Source organism: Chionomys nivalis, chromosome 22 (genome assembly GCF_950005125.1).
Source record: "Chionomys nivalis chromosome 22, mChiNiv1.1, whole genome shotgun sequence".
Classification (NCBI taxonomy): domain Eukaryota; kingdom Metazoa; phylum Chordata; class Mammalia; order Rodentia; family Cricetidae; genus Chionomys; species Chionomys nivalis.
Genome location: NC_080107.1, coordinates 22130372 through 22149082, shown reverse-complemented (window position 1 = coordinate 22149082; position 18711 = coordinate 22130372). Strand labels below are relative to the sequence as shown.

Sequence of the window (18711 nt, the reverse complement as noted above, 5' to 3'; positions counted from 1 at the left end):
TGCCTTGAGTATTTAGGGTTTTATCTATAACATTGCATGAAGAGTTGCTTTCTGTTCTGTCTACTTAACATTCTCCATACCTCTTGTACCTGAATGAGCATCTCTTTCCCTAGATTTGCGAAATTTTCTTCTCTGAGTTTTTTGAAACATTTATTTTGTAGGCCGTTCACCTGGGTTTCTTCTCCTCTTTTATGCCTATAAATTCATAGCATTGATATTTTCACGGAGTAGTCTGTATAAAAAAGTTTTAAAAATGTATCATCTTCTTTCATTGAATGGTCCGATTCTTGACCTTGTCTTCAGGTCCTATCTCCTCACATTCCGACTTTGCACGTGATGCATTCTGTTGATAAGGCTTTCCCCTGATGTCTTCACTCATTTTTTTTTATTATACTTGTTGAAGTTTTCATTTCCAGCTGCATTTCACTTTGGGTTTCTTTTAGCATCTCTGTCTCTCTTTTGAATTATATTTTCATATCCTGAATTGCCCTCCTTATTTCATTCAGCTGCTCTTTGTGTTTTGTGTCTTTGGGCTTCAATCAGGATATTCTTCCTGCCCTCTTTAAGTTCATTTATCCATGCTCAATCTCTTTGATTATGTTCATAATTGTTCTTTTGAATTCTGTGTCCTAGGTTTTGTCTAAGTTGCTCTCACAGCCGTTATAGAACTGGTAAACAGGGAGAATGTAGGGTCTTGGTTTTTGTTTCTTTGTTTTTTTGCATTGCTTGTCTTTTTGTGATAACTTGGGTATCTAGAGTTAAGCTGTTGGCTATGACTTTTGACAAGTGTTTCTAGTTCACCTGTTTTTGATATGTGTCTGCTGTCACCTTGATTTGCTTTTTGGATCAGCTAGGAGATACTTGAAACTCAGGCTGCGACCACTCTGTGCTGATTCACAGATAGGGTCTCTGGGTTGATTCCAGCTCAGATAGAGGAAAGCATAGCCTCTGAGAGCATGGATGATGTGCTGGACAGCAGAGTAGGTGAGTACTCCCTCTGCAGGGTGAGCAGACAATGGATACAGGCCCTTGGATGGTACATGCAGAGGATACAGATCTGGCATAGGTTTTCAGATGGTATGGATGAGATGCTATAGGGTAGGGTAGGTAAGGGCTCCCTCTGCAGGGTGAGCAGACAATGGATACAGGTCCTTGGATGGCAAGCTTAGAATGCCAGATGGAAAGAATGATTTGGCTTCCACCTGCAAAGTAAGAGGCAGATTCCTGCAAAGAAAGTTGAGCAAGTCCTGGTGTAGTGAGGATAGGGCACCCCAAGGAGGAGAGAGTGAGGGTTCTACCTCAAAAGTGAATGTCATGAGTCCTACAAAGTTGGAGAGGAATCCAGGGAAGATGAAGGACTTGGGGATAATTCTATGGGGGATCAGGGCTCTCCCTAGCTACTGGGTGGTGGGGAGTCCCAGGTTTGGGGTATCTGAAGGAAAAGAGCCAAGAGGAGCAGGGGTCTTGCCAGATGCATGGGCAGCTGGCAAAGTCTCAGAAAGACAAGGGGCTTGGGTGTCCAAGAAGTACCTGAGGTACTTTATATATAAATTAAACTCTTAGAAAATATTAACTTCACACATTATTTTTTTTTTTCCTGGAAACATTCCCTATCAGCCATTTCACTTTCCTAAGAGCAATGTCTAACAGTTTCCAGGTTCTGCTCTTTAGTGAACCTGACTGGGATGGTGGGCTGGGGAAAAAAAAGTGCAGGAATGGAAAACCCAAAAGTACAGACTCATTCCTCAATTCTCTGGAATAAGCAGAGTTCAGAGAAGCCCTGCATTTAGCATGCTCCATGCCCTACATGACACAGAAACAGGCGAGTTGTCCAGAGAGCATGGGAAAGCATGTATTTCTCATAGTTCGAATAAGGTCTTAATAGGAGCACAAGCCAGTTTCTGCAAATACTAGGAGTTGGCAGGTTCTGGAAGGAGAAAGAACCAAGAGGGGACTATCAGGAACACGGGTGATGTCTGTGTATGGACTGTGGTAATAGGTGCGAGTCTGTACGTTAAGGATGAGACCGGTTATGTCACCAGCAGATTCCTTGGGGACTGAGGCCTACTACCAGAAATAATAGACACAAAGGGCATCAGGGCAAGGGCAGTGAAGACCCAGAAAGATGCAGGAGGATGGGCAAACAAAAGCAAGCTTCGAAGTATGTACCAAGTGGAATACCAGTTCTCTAAGGCGGGCAGTCTGCCAGTAGCTGCTACCCAGCTCTCCTCCGCCAGGAGACTGCCAAGTTTGACTACACACATCATTTTCTGGTCCAGTGGCCATCACTGATGACAGAGGCTATTCTGCAGCAGAGGGTGACTGGTTTGAATTTAAGTACACTCAAAGTATAAAATGCACTCCAGATGTTAAGTACTTCAGATGAGGAAAGGGCTGTAAAATACCTCATTAATGATTTTTTATATTGGTGATATGTTGAAACTATAATGTTATTGAATTAAGCAGAATATATTATTAAAATCAATTCCACATGTTTCTTTTCATGTTTTTAAGTGGATACCAGAATGTTATGGTTCCACCGCTGTTTTTGCACCCTGGAAAGAGACTGGACACAGAGGAAATTAAGAGAGTCAGTCATCCTATCCAAAGCTCTGTTTGGAGGAGGCCACTTCGCTTCATCACCAACAGATATTGTAGTTTGTATTCTTCCAAAAGATAACATTGGAAATGGCATTGTTCTGCAATGAGAGTTTGAGATACTTTTTAAATATCTGAATGTGTGCACGCCTGTGCACAGATACAGATGTGTGCGTACCATGGTGCGCCTGTGGACACCAGAGGGAAACCTTGAATATCAATCCTCTCCTCTGCCCTTGCTTAGACAGGGTCTTTGCTCACTGTTTATTCCAGGCAGAGTGGGCTGTGAGCTTTCACAGAGTCTCCTGCCTCTAGCTTTTTTTTTTTTTTTTTTGCACTTTCATTGATTCTTTGTGGATTTCACAACATGTTCTCACTTATCTCCCTTCCCTCGCATCTACCCTCTGCCCTTACAACCTCCCTCCTAAACAAACACAAATTTAAAAGGAAAAACAAAATTCAAGCAAAATAAAGAAACAAAACAAAAAAGGAGGAAGAGAGGATAAAGAGGAGGAGGAGGAGGAAGAATCTTATCATGGACGCCATAGTGTGCACACAGTTTACCCTTTAATCCATTCACCTTTATTTGCAAGTGTTTATTGCCACAAGTTATTGGTCTGGCTCGAGGCCTCTGGTTTCTGCTATACCACCCATGATGGGCTTTCACTGGGGCTCCTCTTGGCTAGCCTGTTGTTGTTCTGTTAGAGATCCTGCTGTTTTGGATCTGTGGGTTCATCCCCTGCACATGCTCCAACAGTTCATAGATTTAATGGATGTCAGCATAACACAACTCATAACCCTGTTTCTGGGCCTGGTGATGGGCTGGCTGGTCAGATTGCTAACGTTCTCTCATGGTCACTCCTGGGATGACCCCTCTGGCACTGCCTCGGCTAGCTCACTCACTGCAGAAGACAGCAAGGAGCAGGGCCAGATCTCTTGCTCTCAAGTCCTCAGATCCGGGTCCTCCTTGCTTATATTGTCTGGGTCAGCTCTTCTCTTTGAACCAATGAGGCACAGGGTCCTCTCTCTGGATTGCTGTAGAGGGGCATGCTGGGAAGGTGGGGTGTCAGTTCTCCTGCTCTCATGCCCACAGGGCTGGCTCATCAGCGACCCTGACAACAGGGTCAGCTCTAGTGTCCAGTCTCTATCTTGGCCACTGACTTTGTATATAAAGTGTCTGGGTTCCAGAGATCTCACCTCGGGCATCCACACTCATGCAGCTGACAGGCCACTCACTGAGCCTCCCAGCCCTGGAGGTAGCTTTAATGGAAAAGTTTCCCTTTCTCTTTGCTACCCTATATCCAGGGGCCTAATGAAGAAACTGGGATCAGTTATTGAGAAATCGAGGACCCACTACTCTTCAAATGGGGAGGATACAGTGAGTGAGCAATTGCTCTGTTAGGAGCTGATATCATATTACATATAAATTTTGAGCAATGATTTTAAAAATAACACTTAAGTTAATATTTATCTGTTCTCAACAGGAAAATATATGGCTCTGAAACACAGAAGGTAGAATTAAAGTAAAATAGTCTTCAACAATAAAAAGAAGAAATCAATGATACACAGATCATTGGGGTGTAAAAAGACATTATGACAGAGGAGAACAGATGCATCCCATTTGTCCAACATGTCCAGGACAGGCAAATTCATTGTGGCAGAAGGAGATTAGTGGTTGTTCATGGCAGAAAGACATTAGTGGTTGGTTGCTCGTGGCTAGAAGTGGGATGGACACCACGGTAAGTGAGCAGGAGAGATCTCTACAGTGTGACAGAAATCACTATCAAGCTAGCTGTCACCATGGTGGCACAACTCTATAAACTTACTGAAAGACCGCCGAGGCAAATACTTGGAACAGGGGCCTTTTGCGATACATAAACTTTTCTTCAGTTAAATTTTTTAAAAATATAGCTGGGTTTAGTAGCTTCCAAGAAAATGCCAGAATTTTGCACCTTTTTATGAAAGGACATGGAAAGTACAAAAGTATCCTAACAGCCACTGATTTATTGTTAGAGCAGTAAAAAATAAAACAAAAGCCACTTAGAAATAAGATAGTGAAAAAGGTCATTTCAGAATGTTGGCCAAAGATACAGACGGAAGATTACAGGCAAAAAAAAAAAAAAAAAAAAAAAATGGGGTGTAAAATAAGAAATTCAAAACAAAATAACCAAGGGGCAAAAACAAAACAAAATAAAACAAGCAAGCAAACATAAAACCCAATCAACAAAACCCAAATAAACAAAACCTCTTAGCCCCCGCAGAAGATCAAGCCAACAACACCAGTCAACAGTCTAGTGGGTGCAGAAACTAGTTATTGGGGAAGAGAGAGAGAGAGAGAGAGAGAGAGAGAAACAGGACATATTGGAGAATGGGGAATGACAGATGGGGTGGGCATGATTAAAAAAGATTGTAGAGATGTATGAAGTTGTCTAAGATGAATAACAGATATTAAAACAGCAACAAAACAACAGCAACTATACTCAGGGTGAGGTTTCTTTCTCCGACTTCATCTTCAATGACATGAGTTCCCAAAGTTATTAATTTCAATACTTCATAAATATCGCAGCCTTTATGCCTCTGCACCCCCCGTGGCTGCTGCCTGAAGGCAGACACCTCCTCTCACCTAACGGGAACTGGAAATCACCTTCTTGGTCACAAGTGTCTACCTCAGTGAAGATCATTTCTACACTTTCACTGGAAAAAAAAACCGAACATCTAGGAGAACCTGAGAGAAAAAAAGAACCAGAAAGCTATTTTGGCCGCATATTTTTAGATTGGAGATTAGATTTTGTGTATATATCAAACAGCTTTCCTTAACATTATTTTAGTGCAAAAAGTCTACAGATTCTGTGAAAGAAAACTGACATAAGAGTAGCTATTTTTGAGAATACTTGTCCTGCTAGACAGCCCAAGAGAGTGATTGAACCGCATGGTGCCCATGCGGAAGCATAAACAGAGATCAGCTTTTTTTAAATCTAATTTAGAGTCCATAAGGATATAAAAGCATAATTAGAAATGTGATATATAATAAAGTGGTGCAGCCAATCAAAGGGTAATAATGAATCATTATCAACTGGTTCTGAGATAGTCATCATTGACGAATATAAATCCCGGAGGGCTCCATGGCTAGTTTTCAGAAGAGGCATGAACAGCACATTCTCTGTCTTAAAAGCACAGGCAGAGTTTTGTTTTAAGGATTACCATGGATCATTTGAAGGTTGCTCTGGATCTTGCTTTTGTGTGCCAGGGTTCAGGAGCAGAACCTTTTCTAGTTTGCCTTTCTGCAGCAGGGCCTGACTACACGTCACTGCAAGACTAGGGTGCCTTTTCTAATTGCTCCAATATTATTTGCTAGCAGCAACCAAACATAGCTAAGTTAACAATCTTCAGTTTGACAAACATGTTTTGCTTCTTTCCAGATGGTTGCGTTGAACACGTCTGCCCCAAATTCACACGTGCACACTTTCATTTCCAGTGGCTTTGGGAAAGGGTGAAGCCTTTTACCAGGGCAGGAGTGTCCTCACAGGAGCAGGCATCAGGGCACTTGTCCCTCCTAGTCAATGCAGTGAGCCTTCATCAGAGGCGGCTTTCTAAACGCCAGGGAGGGATTCCTCATCAGAACCCTGGCCCATGTTGGGTTTGTAGCCTTCAGAACTAAGAAAATAAATCTCAGATTTCCAAACCTCCCAGGGAACACATTTGTTATGACAGCTCTAGCTGTTAATACAATGGTACTATATTTGGCAGTATACTGAAGGATGTTTGATTTTTCTTACACTTGTATTTTTGTCTGGGTATATATAGATAATATATATCTTTAAGCAGCTGGTAATAGCAATGAATTCCAGATAAGACAGTGCATAAGGATCGGCATCAAGAAGCAGCTTGCATTAATATAAATGGTTTCATTTTTATAAGAATGGCTTTATTACTACATATTTTAAAAATATTTTAAAATCTAAATATTTTGACAAAACTGCATTAGAAGTATCTTGTCATTAAAAAAAAAGTCAGTTCGTGAAAATCGCTTTTATTAAACATTCTTACTATGGTCCCAGCAGTGAGTGACATTCAGTATAGATCTGATACTTGTGATCATCTGAAGTAGATACCATTTATACATTCATTGTACAAATGTCAACCTAAATGGCAGAGACCCTAACTATAAAAGACAAAGCAAGGCTCTCATGGTAACACCCCAGTTCTGGAGTCTTCTTTCTTGTGCTCAAGAACATGATCAAAATGGGGTATTTAGAACATAGAAGGCTAGTGGAAACATTGACAAAATAACTTGGATAAAATGAGATGTGGATGTCATTGTCTTTTTGTTATGTCAAGCCACACGAAACCTTCAACACGCCACTATCTTTAACTGCAAAATTAAAGTTTCATATTATTCACCCACCAATTTCTTGGTGAATGCGCTATTCTTGTGAGCCTTCATCTTCCATATTCAATCAAGAAGTAATCGAGCAGAATTATCAATCTCGAGGAGACATCTGCATACCATGGGTGGGAAATCTGGACGCTAATATTTAGGCCTTTTTCTGATGTGAAGAAAGTGCCTTAGGTGAAAATATTAAACATGATTTTTATTGTATTATACCAGTAGAGAAAAACTGTTTACCTATCTACCAAATTTCTTAGTGCCAGAAGAGTTACAGATGAATCTAGCTTCTGGTCCTTGTCAGAAGTGAAAGCTTTTTACCTGCTATACTACATCTCAAAACAGAGAATGAGAATTACATTTCTATCTGCATCCCCCCCCCTTTTTTTTGGCAGGCTACCATGTACTAGACTGGCCTTGAACTTGCTAAGTAGCAAACTATGACCTTGAACTTCTGATTCTCCTGTCTCCATCTCAAGTGCTGAGATTACAGGCATGCACCACCACACCTGGCTTTTGTGGTGTTAGGAACTGAACCCAGGACTCTGTGAATGTCATGCAAGCCTTCTTCCAGTGGTGCTACTTCCACAGCACCACAAAATTACAGGTTTGGTTTTGCTTTTTTGTGGAGAACTATAACTTGGAGATATCATATTTGAAAGCCCTTCCTTGGTATCGGGGACTGGCTTCACAATTCTTTAAATCTGCAATTTATATATATTTAAGGCGATCAGCTTTTCAGCTTTCAACTGTTTTCCAGTGGACAAGACGGAGCCTGGACGAAGGTAAACAACGGATGTTCCCAAGGTCGTACACTGTTCAAAGCCGAGTTAAGAATAAAACCCTGAGCTACAGCGCTTGGTCCTCAGCCCTTTTCGCTATGCTGCAGTGTGGCTATTTTTTCCTGTTATGTAATACACACTAATCTGATTTTCGTTTTCTTCTTTTCAACCGAAGCTCTGAATCAGCTAATCTTGCTAATTACTAGGACAGGAAGCCGAAGACCGAAAATGGCTCTGCAATCGGAGAAGCTCCCGGCTATGAGAGCCGTTCTATTAGGAGCACGCCCCAAATGCTGGAACTCCACATCTGCGCTGCTTTCTGTCTCCCTTAAGTTTCCGTGGCTCTCTTTCTCTTCCTGGGGGAGCTTAAACAGCCCCACCAGCCTCCTGACTGTTGCTTTTGCATTGCCCTTTGGTGCACGGCTATGCGGGGGCTCCCATTTACTTCTTTCTGAGTCACATCACAGCTGTCCGAGGGTAGCCTCTTGTATCTTGGCCTTCATTTGCTGTTTGCCCTTTTGGTTGTTTGACCTGACTTTGAGCTCGGGCTTTGCTATCCTCTTGGTTCCATACTCAACTCTTAAGGACTGAGACACCGGGAAAACAGTATGATGATCCAGGAGATAGTTGGGACAAGGAGCACCTAGAACTCCAGAGACAGGTTCTAATTCTAACTTCTTCCATAGGAACTCTCCCTCAGCCCTAGAGACTTTCTTTGTGTCCCCTTGATCTCTTTATGTAACAGGGGTTTCCCGGTAGGGAATCCAGCTCTTTATTTTTGGATTTTCCTTTCCAAATTATTAGGATTTTTACTGTTTTCTTTTAAGCCCCGATATGGTAATCTTTAAAAAACATTGTTTTAATTTCTTAGTGTAACTCATAAAATAAAAAGACGGAGCTCATTATCTCAAATGTCCTTCCCAGCTTTGCAGTTACAGAATTGTGGGAAACTCTAGAGCACATTTTCATATCTGCTGCACAGAGTTCACTGGAACATCCACCCAGCTCTGGGTAATTGTGGATTGTCTTTCTCAGCCTCAGTCACAGTGCGTGGACCCCTTTCTTATTAAAATAATGGTTTCCTCCTCCTGGGTCAAGATATTAAGTCACAGCAGCCACCAGCATCATCTCACTCACACAGTGGGCGATCAGTTGCCAGAAAACCCTCGGTGAGATCTTTAACTAGGAAGCCATCAAAGGACCAGAATGGAAAACTGGAGATTTAAGTATGAAAGTGAGAGTATAAACTATATTATCTATATATCACTTTATGTATTTGTAGATATAAATATTGAATGGCGATATCTGATGTGAAAGACCCTCGCTCTGATTACCGCTTATCCTAACATCTTGCAGTAGGCGCTCCCCCAGCTCACGATCACACAGTCTCAAGTCCCTCCCTTACCTTTCTCTGTCTTTCACTGACTGCTCAGCCATGAATGCCTTCAGTTCTTCTAGTCGCTGGAGATCTCTCATTTCCATGTCTTGCCACTTCTGCTGCTTCTCAGCCCAGTATTTCCTTATCTGCCATATAAATGTTACATCAAATTTGAATTAACTCTAGACAAAATGGAGGAGGGGCAACATCATCCAGTCGCTCACACAACAAAGATCAGACTGAAGGGTGGGCTTTTGTTTATGTTGTGCTTTAGAACTGCCTATAAAATATTGGCAATGGGAAAAATAAATGAAAACATAAAGGCACAAGTGTCTGGAACTCTCCTCACTTAACGGTTTCTGAAGTGGAAATATAGTGTGTACTGAGACCTAGGTTTTAATCTATGGCTGAAATCATCGCCTTTCAGGGAAACACACACGCACACACACACAGTGTGTTTCTGCCTCTAAAGCATATGACCTACCTGTTACCCAGGAGTATTTTTATTCTCTTATGGTAATGCAGTCTTTAGCAAATATAACATTTGAAACTATTTTTACCTTAAAAGCGTGGGTTTATTTATGTTAATGGACAGCCGGATGCTAAAAGCTTTATGCTCCCGGGGAAATGGCAGGAGATGGGTGGGAGGAAGGAGGGAAAGAACGAATTAACAAGGTTGTGGTAAAGAGCAGTCTCGACCTATGTGGTAAAGCAAAGGTCGTGCTTCTCGGGTTCACAAATGTGGAAGGCATTGTTCTTCCTGAGACCGCTTTGCCTCTCTCAATGGAAGCAAGCAATAAGCGCTCTTTGTAGGGTTTTCAGGATTCCACAGTGTGCTTAGGCAAATAAAAGCCCCTTCTACTACTCTAGGCTGCCATATTGCTGGCTCAAGACGCTGGATCTTACTAGTGGACGACAGAGTGGCACCTCCGTGGTGGTAGGCAGTGGTCCGCAGGGTGCCTGGCTAGCCTCACCTCCGGTGTGGCACTTTATCGTCTGAGAGTTTGGATATGAAAAGCTAAGTGGTTTCCCAGCTGGCCCTAGTAGCATGGTCTTTACCCTGGGAGCCTCTCAAGAGGCAGCCCAGAGAGGCAGTCGAAGGTCACAGTCAGAGCAATGCTGCAGTAGCAGGGGAAGGTGGCACAAAGTGGTACCCACTCAACATGACTCAAGACAGAGTTTAAAGAGAGAAACCAGAAAGATGCCAGCAAAATGATGTGTGTGGGGGTGGGGTGGTGGGGAGGAAAAGCAGTACAGTCCTTGTGATAAATGCCAGGAATCCCCAAGTGTCAGGCAGGAAATAGTTATAGCATCTCCATTGCAAGTATAAGTGATCTTTATACATTTCTGTTTTATTTTGTTTTGCAAAACAGTATCTTTCATTCTCAAGGTGCTGCTGCTACTTCAAAAACAAGTTTGAAAAAGAGACAGAAGAGAGCTTCCCCCGGGTCACACCAACACAATGACATGCCCTTACTCTTGGCACTGGCCTGGGAGGAAGAAGCCCTGTGGTCTCTGACAGGACTGGGTGTGTTGCCTTTTGCAGGCCAGAGAGTATGCTATCCCCCTTCCCTCCCTTAATCCCTCCTTTCTTCCCTCCATACCTCAGTTCTTCCTCCTGCCCTCTATAGTCATTGTCATTCATCATTCACAGTGCTCAATCCTGAGCTGCACCCTGGGAAACCTGGTCTGAAAGGTTCCTCGCAGCTTCAACAGGTCAGGGCACCTCCTTCCTGCTGCGACTGCAAACCTGTGGTAGAGAGCTCGGCTCTCTGACGCAGCATCCTGGGGAGAGCTTTTCGTTTGCTATTAACTATGACTTTAAGAAAACGATCACATCTTTCTCACACGTAATTCCCTCTAGTCTCCATTTTTATATTGTCTGAATATGGCACCCTCTGCCTGTTCTTGTCAGTACTCTGTGTGGCCTTCCAGGGCACCCCCAGGTCCTTGTCAAGCCTTGCAACACCTGAGTCATAACCTCAAACCTACCCTACCTGTCTGGGCGACATTTGAATTTCCTTTCAAGCTGCCATACTTATAGGTCTTCTATGGAACTGTCTTCTCCTTTGGCATTTGACCATCATTGGCGTTCTACTCCTAAAATCTTCAGTTATATAGCAACAGACTCAACGAACGTCTGGAGGTGTGAACTGCCGCAGGGAGAACTCAGTCCTGGGGCCCAAATGAAGCACCTATTTACAGGAAAATATCTGCTGTCCAAGACTAGGGAGAAAAGGTGCCAGCCTTATTTACATCTTCATTTTCACAGCTTTTCCTAGGAGAATGGCTTACCTTCTCACCTCCGCGGTGACATCTCATTATGTTGTCAGGACTAGAACAAGCAGCAAACTCCCCTGCAGCAAGGACTCTTGGCTTATTATTCATTATGCTCCTCGCCTTGATTCTTTCACATGGCCACTTCCTGGGATTGTACCCGGCCTAGGGGGCTTTAGCTATTTGCCTGGGGTTGTGCTACCCTGCCTTTTTGATTGGGAAACCCCTCTTGGCCTTCTTTTAAGACTTATCCTTTAGCACTGCCTTCTTAGCCGTTCTTCCTTTCTCCTCGAGGTGTGCCTGCTAGAGCATCGTTTGTTTTCTTGGCACAGCATTTCCCATACGGATTTTATTATTTAGCGCCATATTCTTTGTACTTTATACTGTGTCTGGCACACGCTGGAGTGTAGATGGTCACTGTTACATGAGCAGACACTTCTCTTAGTCCCTGACCCAAGAATAACCGTTGTGGATTGGAACCGGTCCAGCGGTTTTATTTGTAAGAGGGTGAAGTCTGGACTAAGTACTTCCCCAAGGAGTGTTCCATTCACTTCTTATCAATTAATAGGAGCAGAAAGCGTGGATCGAGAATTATTGGCTCTGCAAGCTTCAAATTAAAATCCTGGCTAAGCACGTTCAACTAGACCTTTGAGATACTTGTTGAGACACAGAGCCTAGATGCACTGGGTTTTAGATTTCTTGTGTAATCTTTAAAACATTCAAGTGAAGGCTGTTCAGACAGTTACTGTAAGTGATAAATCGAATGTCAAGTTCTTAACTTGGACATGAAGTTTCTAACAAAACAAAACAAGCTCTCATCGCCCTGCTCTCCTCCAGGGGATGCTGATTTGTCCTGGATGCAAGCAGTCTCTTTTCCAGAGTCCCCCATCATGGTCATTTTAGTAGACTTACATCAGTGAAAGTGTGGACAAAGCAAGGAAAATAGTCTCTACACAGAGTTATGTATCAAAATGCAATACTAGTTTTTCCAGAGCATTTAAATTGTTTCTATATCCTATCTTCCTTTAGCAATCTTCAAAAACAATTTGTTTCTTATTAACAATCCTACTAGAAAGCATGGTGTTTATGCTGTAAGCATACATCAGAGTTTACCCATAAAAAACTTAGACAAGTGCCAAACAGCCATTAAATTCACCATGAAATAAGACTTTCTTACTTATAGCTAGAAAGCAGAAGCTTTATCACAGGAAAAGGGTTGGCCTCTAATTTCAGGCTAGCTGTGTGATATCGAATATTTGAACAAACAGACTTCTGTACCGTGTTCCTGGAGTTATTACCTCCAGGACTTTAATCACTTTGCAGCAGGAGGTCATAACACTTAACCAGACGCGCAGACAATATGGGACACAAAGGTTAAAAGATTCAGTCTCTTTTCCAATGAAGCATTAAGACAAAGCAAACTGTGATTTCATCTTATGGTTTCTAATTTATTAAGATAGCTCCCTTTCAACTTACAGCCATCCTTTCTCCTTTTGACCTGCAAAATGCCACCCCATACAACATTGTAGCATTATCATATATAAAAACATGACAGAGCATCATAATAAACATTCATTTTATACTTTTTCCTGTTAATTTAACATACATAATACATAATAGTACAACCACCTCTGCATTGGCACATAATTTATGACCTCTTAGAAGGCAAGGGACTTTTTTTAAATATTTTTCATGGTTTATTTAACTTTATTTTATGTGCATTGGTGTGAAGGTGTCAGATCCCTTGCAACTGGATCTTCAGACAGTTGTGAGCTGCCATGTGGGTGCTGGGAATTGAACCTGGGTCCTCTGGAAGAGCAGTCAGTACTCTTATCCACTGAGCCATCTCTCCAGCCCCTGACATTTCTTATACAATGGCATCTTGTATCATCTTTTAGGAGGGAAATGAAAGACTCACTGTACCAGATTTTATTTTACTTTTGGACCACCAACCAGCTCCCAAATCATTACAGAGACTTCCTACTAGTTATGAATACTCGGCCTTATCTTATGCTTGTCCCCAGCTCTGTTAACATAACCTGTTTCTCTTCACCTATATTTTGTCTCGGGGCTTTTTCTCTTTCTTTCTGCGTGTCCTGCTTTCTGCACTGCTTCTCATGTTTTGGCTGAGCGGTGGCTGCCTGACTTCTGGGCCCAGGTGTCACCCTCTCTTTTTCCCTCATCTCTCCTCCTTTCTCAAGCCTAGATTTCTGCTCCTTTCTGCCTGACAGCCCCACCTATCCTTCTCTCTTGCCTAGCTATTGGACATTTGGCTTTTTATTAGACCATTCAGGTGCCTCACAGACAGGCAAGGCGAAACACACAAAAAATAATTCTACGTAATTAAACAAATGCAGAGCAAAGAAATGTAGCCCACCTTTACATAGAAAGTAATAGTCTGCAGATAAACAAATGTAGCACACCTCTACATAGAAAGTAATAGTCTGCAGATAAACAAATGTAACACACCTCTACATGGTTAAAGTAATAATCTGCAGATAAACAAATGTAGCACACCTCTACATGGTTAAAGTAATAGTCTGCAGATAAACAAATGTAACACACCTCTACATGGTTAAAGTAATAGTCTGCAGATAAACAAATGTAACACACCTCTACATGGTTAAAGTAATAATCTGCAGATAAACAAATGTAACACACCTCTACATGGTTAAAGTAATGCAGATAAACAAATGTAGCACACCTCTACATGGTTAAAGTAATAGTCTGCAGATAAACAAATGTAATACACCTCTACATGGTTAAAGTAATAGTCTCCCAGATAAACAAATGTAGCACACCTCTACATGGTTAAAGTAATAGTCTGCAGATAAACAAATGTAACACACCTCTACATGGTTAAAGTAATAATCTGCAGATAAACAAATGTAGCACACCTCTACATGGTTAAAGTAATAGTCTGCAGATAAACAAATGTAACACACCTCTACATGGTTAAAGTAATAGTCTGCAGATAAACAAATGTAACACACCTCTACATGGTTAAAGTAATAATCTGCAGATAAACAAATGTAACACACCTCTACATGGTTAAAGTAATAATGCAGATAAACAAATGTAGCACACCTCTACATGGTTAAAGTAATAGTCTGCAGATAAACAAATGTAACACACCTCTACATGGTTAAAGTAATAGTCTCCCAGATAAACAAATGTAGCACACCTCTACATGGTTAAAGTAATAGTCTGCAGATAAACAAATGTAACACACCTCTACATGGTTAAAGTAATAGTCTGCAGATAAACAAATGTAACACACCTCTACATGGTTAAAGTAATAGTCTGCAGATAAACAAATGTAACACACTTCTACATGGTTAAAGTAATAGTCTCCCAGATAAACAAATGTAGCACACCTCTACATAGTTAAAGTAATAGTCTGCAGATAAACAAATGTAACACACCTCTACATGGTTAAAGTAATATTTCACAACTCATCTGCTAAACTGATGCAATGAAATATAATACAGATTGGAGAGAAGCATTGAAGTAAATACTATTGGAGTTTAGCTCATATAAATCCCAGTATAGCTGAAAGGGATAGTGTTATACAATTATAGACAAGATTAATACTTTATACAGTAGTCTGTCATTGAGCTTGATACAAGTCCTTAACAATCACTGAACTAATTTATAATGTCATGGGGACATGATAATCCCCAAACCATGCATACCTGGTCCTTCTGCGTCAAGTTGCTTGGGAAAGCTAAATCAAGCTATTTGATGCTAAAGATGAACACTTAGCCACTCTTACTCTTAAAATCTTTCAATGTTATCTCTTCCGTACTTTGTACTATAACATCTCAGTGATTCAACCTAAGACTGACTTAAATTTCTGAATTTAAAAAACTAGTATCAGGCCGGGTGTGATAGCACACGCCTTTAATTCCAACACTCGGGAGGCAGAGGCAGGTAGATTTCTGAGTTTGAGGCCAGCCTGGTCTACAAAGCAAGCTCCAGAACAGTCAGAGATAAACAAAGAAACCGTGTCTCAAAAAACAAAAACCCTAGCATCGGGTTGGAGAAAAGGATGGCCCAGCAATTAGGAGCGCTTGCTGCTCTGAACAGAGGGTCCCAGTTTACTGACCATCTTCAGGGTCAAGTGGTCCATCACCACTTTAAGTCTGGTGCCGGGACATCTGAAATCCTATTCTGCACTCCCTAGGTAGCTGTGTGCACCCATGTACATGCCTACACACAAACACATACATGTACATTTTATTAAAACGAAATTTAAATTGTAAAGGTGTTTCGGTGATGAATTTGCAGGGAATTTATCACATCAAAGCTCTCTACATGAGCAGGAAACCAAAGCTACATCTTTGGTATCCAAAAGAGGAAGTCAATTTTACAACTAACTACCTGGTTATTTGAACTTCATGGGTCTCTTTCTGGCCAGAATCCAAATGCTCATGTTTCTGACACATTCCCTTGCCCCAAACTTGACTATTTCAAACACTGAACTACAAACTGATAAACAAGTTCATCCCCGGTTAGTAAGAGAATAAACTACCACACATTTTCTCCTGAATAATTGTATAAGACTATGAATACAGAAACAGGACCAGCAAGATAGCTCAGTGGATAAGGGCAACTGCCCCCTATTCTGGTGGCCTGAGCCCATAAGTTGTCATCTGACCTTACATGTGTGCCACAGACTGCATGCGACCTATACGTGTGTGCTATGGAATACATGCATGCATATGTTTACACACATATAATTACAACTTTTTACTAACAAGACTCCCAGAGAACTTAATTTCTAAGAAATAAGCTTTTAAAGCGCAACAAGCATGGAAATTGACAAAGATCAACATATAGGTTTGTTCATTATAGTCTTAAACGAATGAAAAGGGAAATATCCCAATTTGTGAGATTATCAAATGAATTCTTTGATGAAACACTACACAAGCAATAAGAATACTGTGGCACACCATGCCTGTTTGGGTTCTATGCATTGCTATACAGTTCGTGAACCGGGCAAGAGGCTGGAGATTGAAACACACAAAGACACACAGAGACACGGGTCATCCTTGAAATAAGAATGCCCCTTTTATTGTGTCCAAGGGCAACTATAGGGATCTTTATGATAGCCTGCCCCAACCAAACACACCAGAAACCACCTCCCCTGCCATCAGGAACGCCTGAGGGTCTCGTGCTCAGAGCAGCTGCAAGCTGTTTCAGAGCAGAGAAAAACAAGTTGTTTACAAGAAATTCAGGATCTGGGGGTTCACAGCTCCAACAGAATACTACATAGGAAAGGGGGAAATATATGAATATTGACAAGAAGGGGAAAATAAAGTTTAAAATAATACATTTATGTTTCTAGAAACGTTTAAGACCATTGCTGTTTAAAAAAAACTTCTGGGAGTGACGCAGGTCTGGAGTGTTTTTCATAGTATTTTGTATGTTTGTATTTCTGCAACAGATATAAAACACTTTGTAATTACAAAGGTTTGCTTTTTAAAAATTTAGGCAAGGAAAGCACACTTTTAGGAAGTACATCAAGGAGCATTGTTACTATTCATTCCTGAAGTTTTCAAACTATCTTCTCGTATCAAGCCCAATGGCAAGATACTGTATAAAGTATTTGTTTATAGTTGTATAATGCTTTCTGCCACCTTGTGTAACCTAAAAAGTGAGTTCCAGGATAGCCAGGGCTGTTACAGAGAAACCCTGTCTCAAAAAAAAAACAAAAAAACAAAAGAAGAAAAACATTTCATGGAATCATAATTTAATTCTATAACAAAGGCTTTATAAAGGCCTCATACAAAGCTATTAAAAATGTTGCCAATAGGATAGATCACTCTTCCTTTCAATATATGTTCCAGCTTCTGACTTACTGGAATGATGTCCATCAGTAACAAATGGGAACTAAATCCTCTTTTTTATTTAACCGAGTCCAATTACAAAAATCTCTCTTCTTTTTTAGTTTGCTGACAGTTATGTCAGCATTCCTATCCCTTGAATTTCTTGCTGATTTCTCATATCGGTGATTCTTACTAATTAACATATGGCAAAAAATAGGATAAACTAAAAGATGTGCCAAAGGAAAGTTGAAGGGAAAGGGAGAGTGGTAATGCAGGCAGCGAGGAGTTGAGGCACACAGCTGTTGTAGAACGTTAGTTACAGGTGTGTCACCTTTGTTTACGGCGTGGAACATTCTCTTAATAATGCAAAGATGTGTTGCATTCCTTTCTGTTGTGTGTGTTTAACTATGTGAAGCTGTGTTACTTCGCCTGTCAAAAAATCTGATTGGTCTAATAAAGAGCTGAATGGCCAATAGCAAGGCAGGAGAAAGGGTGGGCGGGACTGGCGGCAGAGAGAATAAATAGGAGGAGCAAGAGAGAAGGAAGCAAGCGAAGGGGCCAGCCACACAGCCGGCCAGAAGTGGAATAAGAATGAAAGAAAATCAGAAATAGAGAAAGGGGTAAAGCCTAGAGGCGAAAAAAAAAGCCTAGAGGCAAAAAGTATGAGATAAGAAAAGCTGGCTAGAAAAACATCCAGGCATTCATGAGAAAGAAGACGCTTCCGTGTGATTTATTTAGGAGCTGGGTGGCAGCCACCCCCTCAAAGAGCCAAAGCAGTAAAGAGTAAACTACACTGAGCTGCTTCGCCACCTGTGTAGACAAAAGACAGCATGGTGGGGGGAGCAGCAGACGGGGCAGAGACTTTTAGTAGAAAGAATGACGCTCAAACACAACCCAACAGGGCAAGAAACTGGAGGGCCATCGCTACTCTCCTTCTTTCCAGTCTTCCATCTTTGCTAAATGCAGCCAGAAGTCAAGGAAAACAGACAAACCGGGAGTCACTGAATGAAGGGCGGAGATATTTTCTTTGACTAAGTATTTAGAAGTAGTTAATGCCTACATGCTTGCAAAAGTAACATTTTAGATGCTCGCTTTGGCCACTTGGGTGAGCAATCCTATAGCAGAGCTTCCCACGCAAACTGGCAATAAGCTTTCTGTTGTGATGTAGTCTATGTACATATAATAGGATGAGCCAAGAAAGTATTCTTGGGTAAACACATTAGTTATCTCATTCTTAATTGAAATGCCAGGTGGAGTTAAAATAACTGTCATGGCTTCTTCAGGAAGAAACGTCTATTTTCAGGATGGGCAATATTACATAATGATCGTGTCGTCTGTTGACACTGCTAAAATGAATTTGCTCATAATACTGTTTAATTTCTCTTTTCACTGTTCATTAGAAAGGGAGTTTATATACGAAGGATGTTGTATTTTGAGACATGAAGTGTCGGGGAGAGT

The 18711-nt window shown here is 41.3% G+C and overlaps 1 protein-coding gene across 1 annotated transcript in view; it reads right to left on the bottom strand.

Annotated features, from left to right (window-relative positions):
* Positions 1 to 18711, bottom strand: part of Ccdc148 (coiled-coil domain containing 148) — a 230044-nt gene that overhangs the window by 47840 nt on the left and 163493 nt on the right. The window contains exon 11 of the mRNA XM_057755389.1: positions 9173 to 9291. Within this exon, the coding sequence (XP_057611372.1) occupies positions 9173 to 9291 (119 nt within the window). The remainder of the gene's footprint in view (positions 1 to 9172; positions 9292 to 18711) is intronic.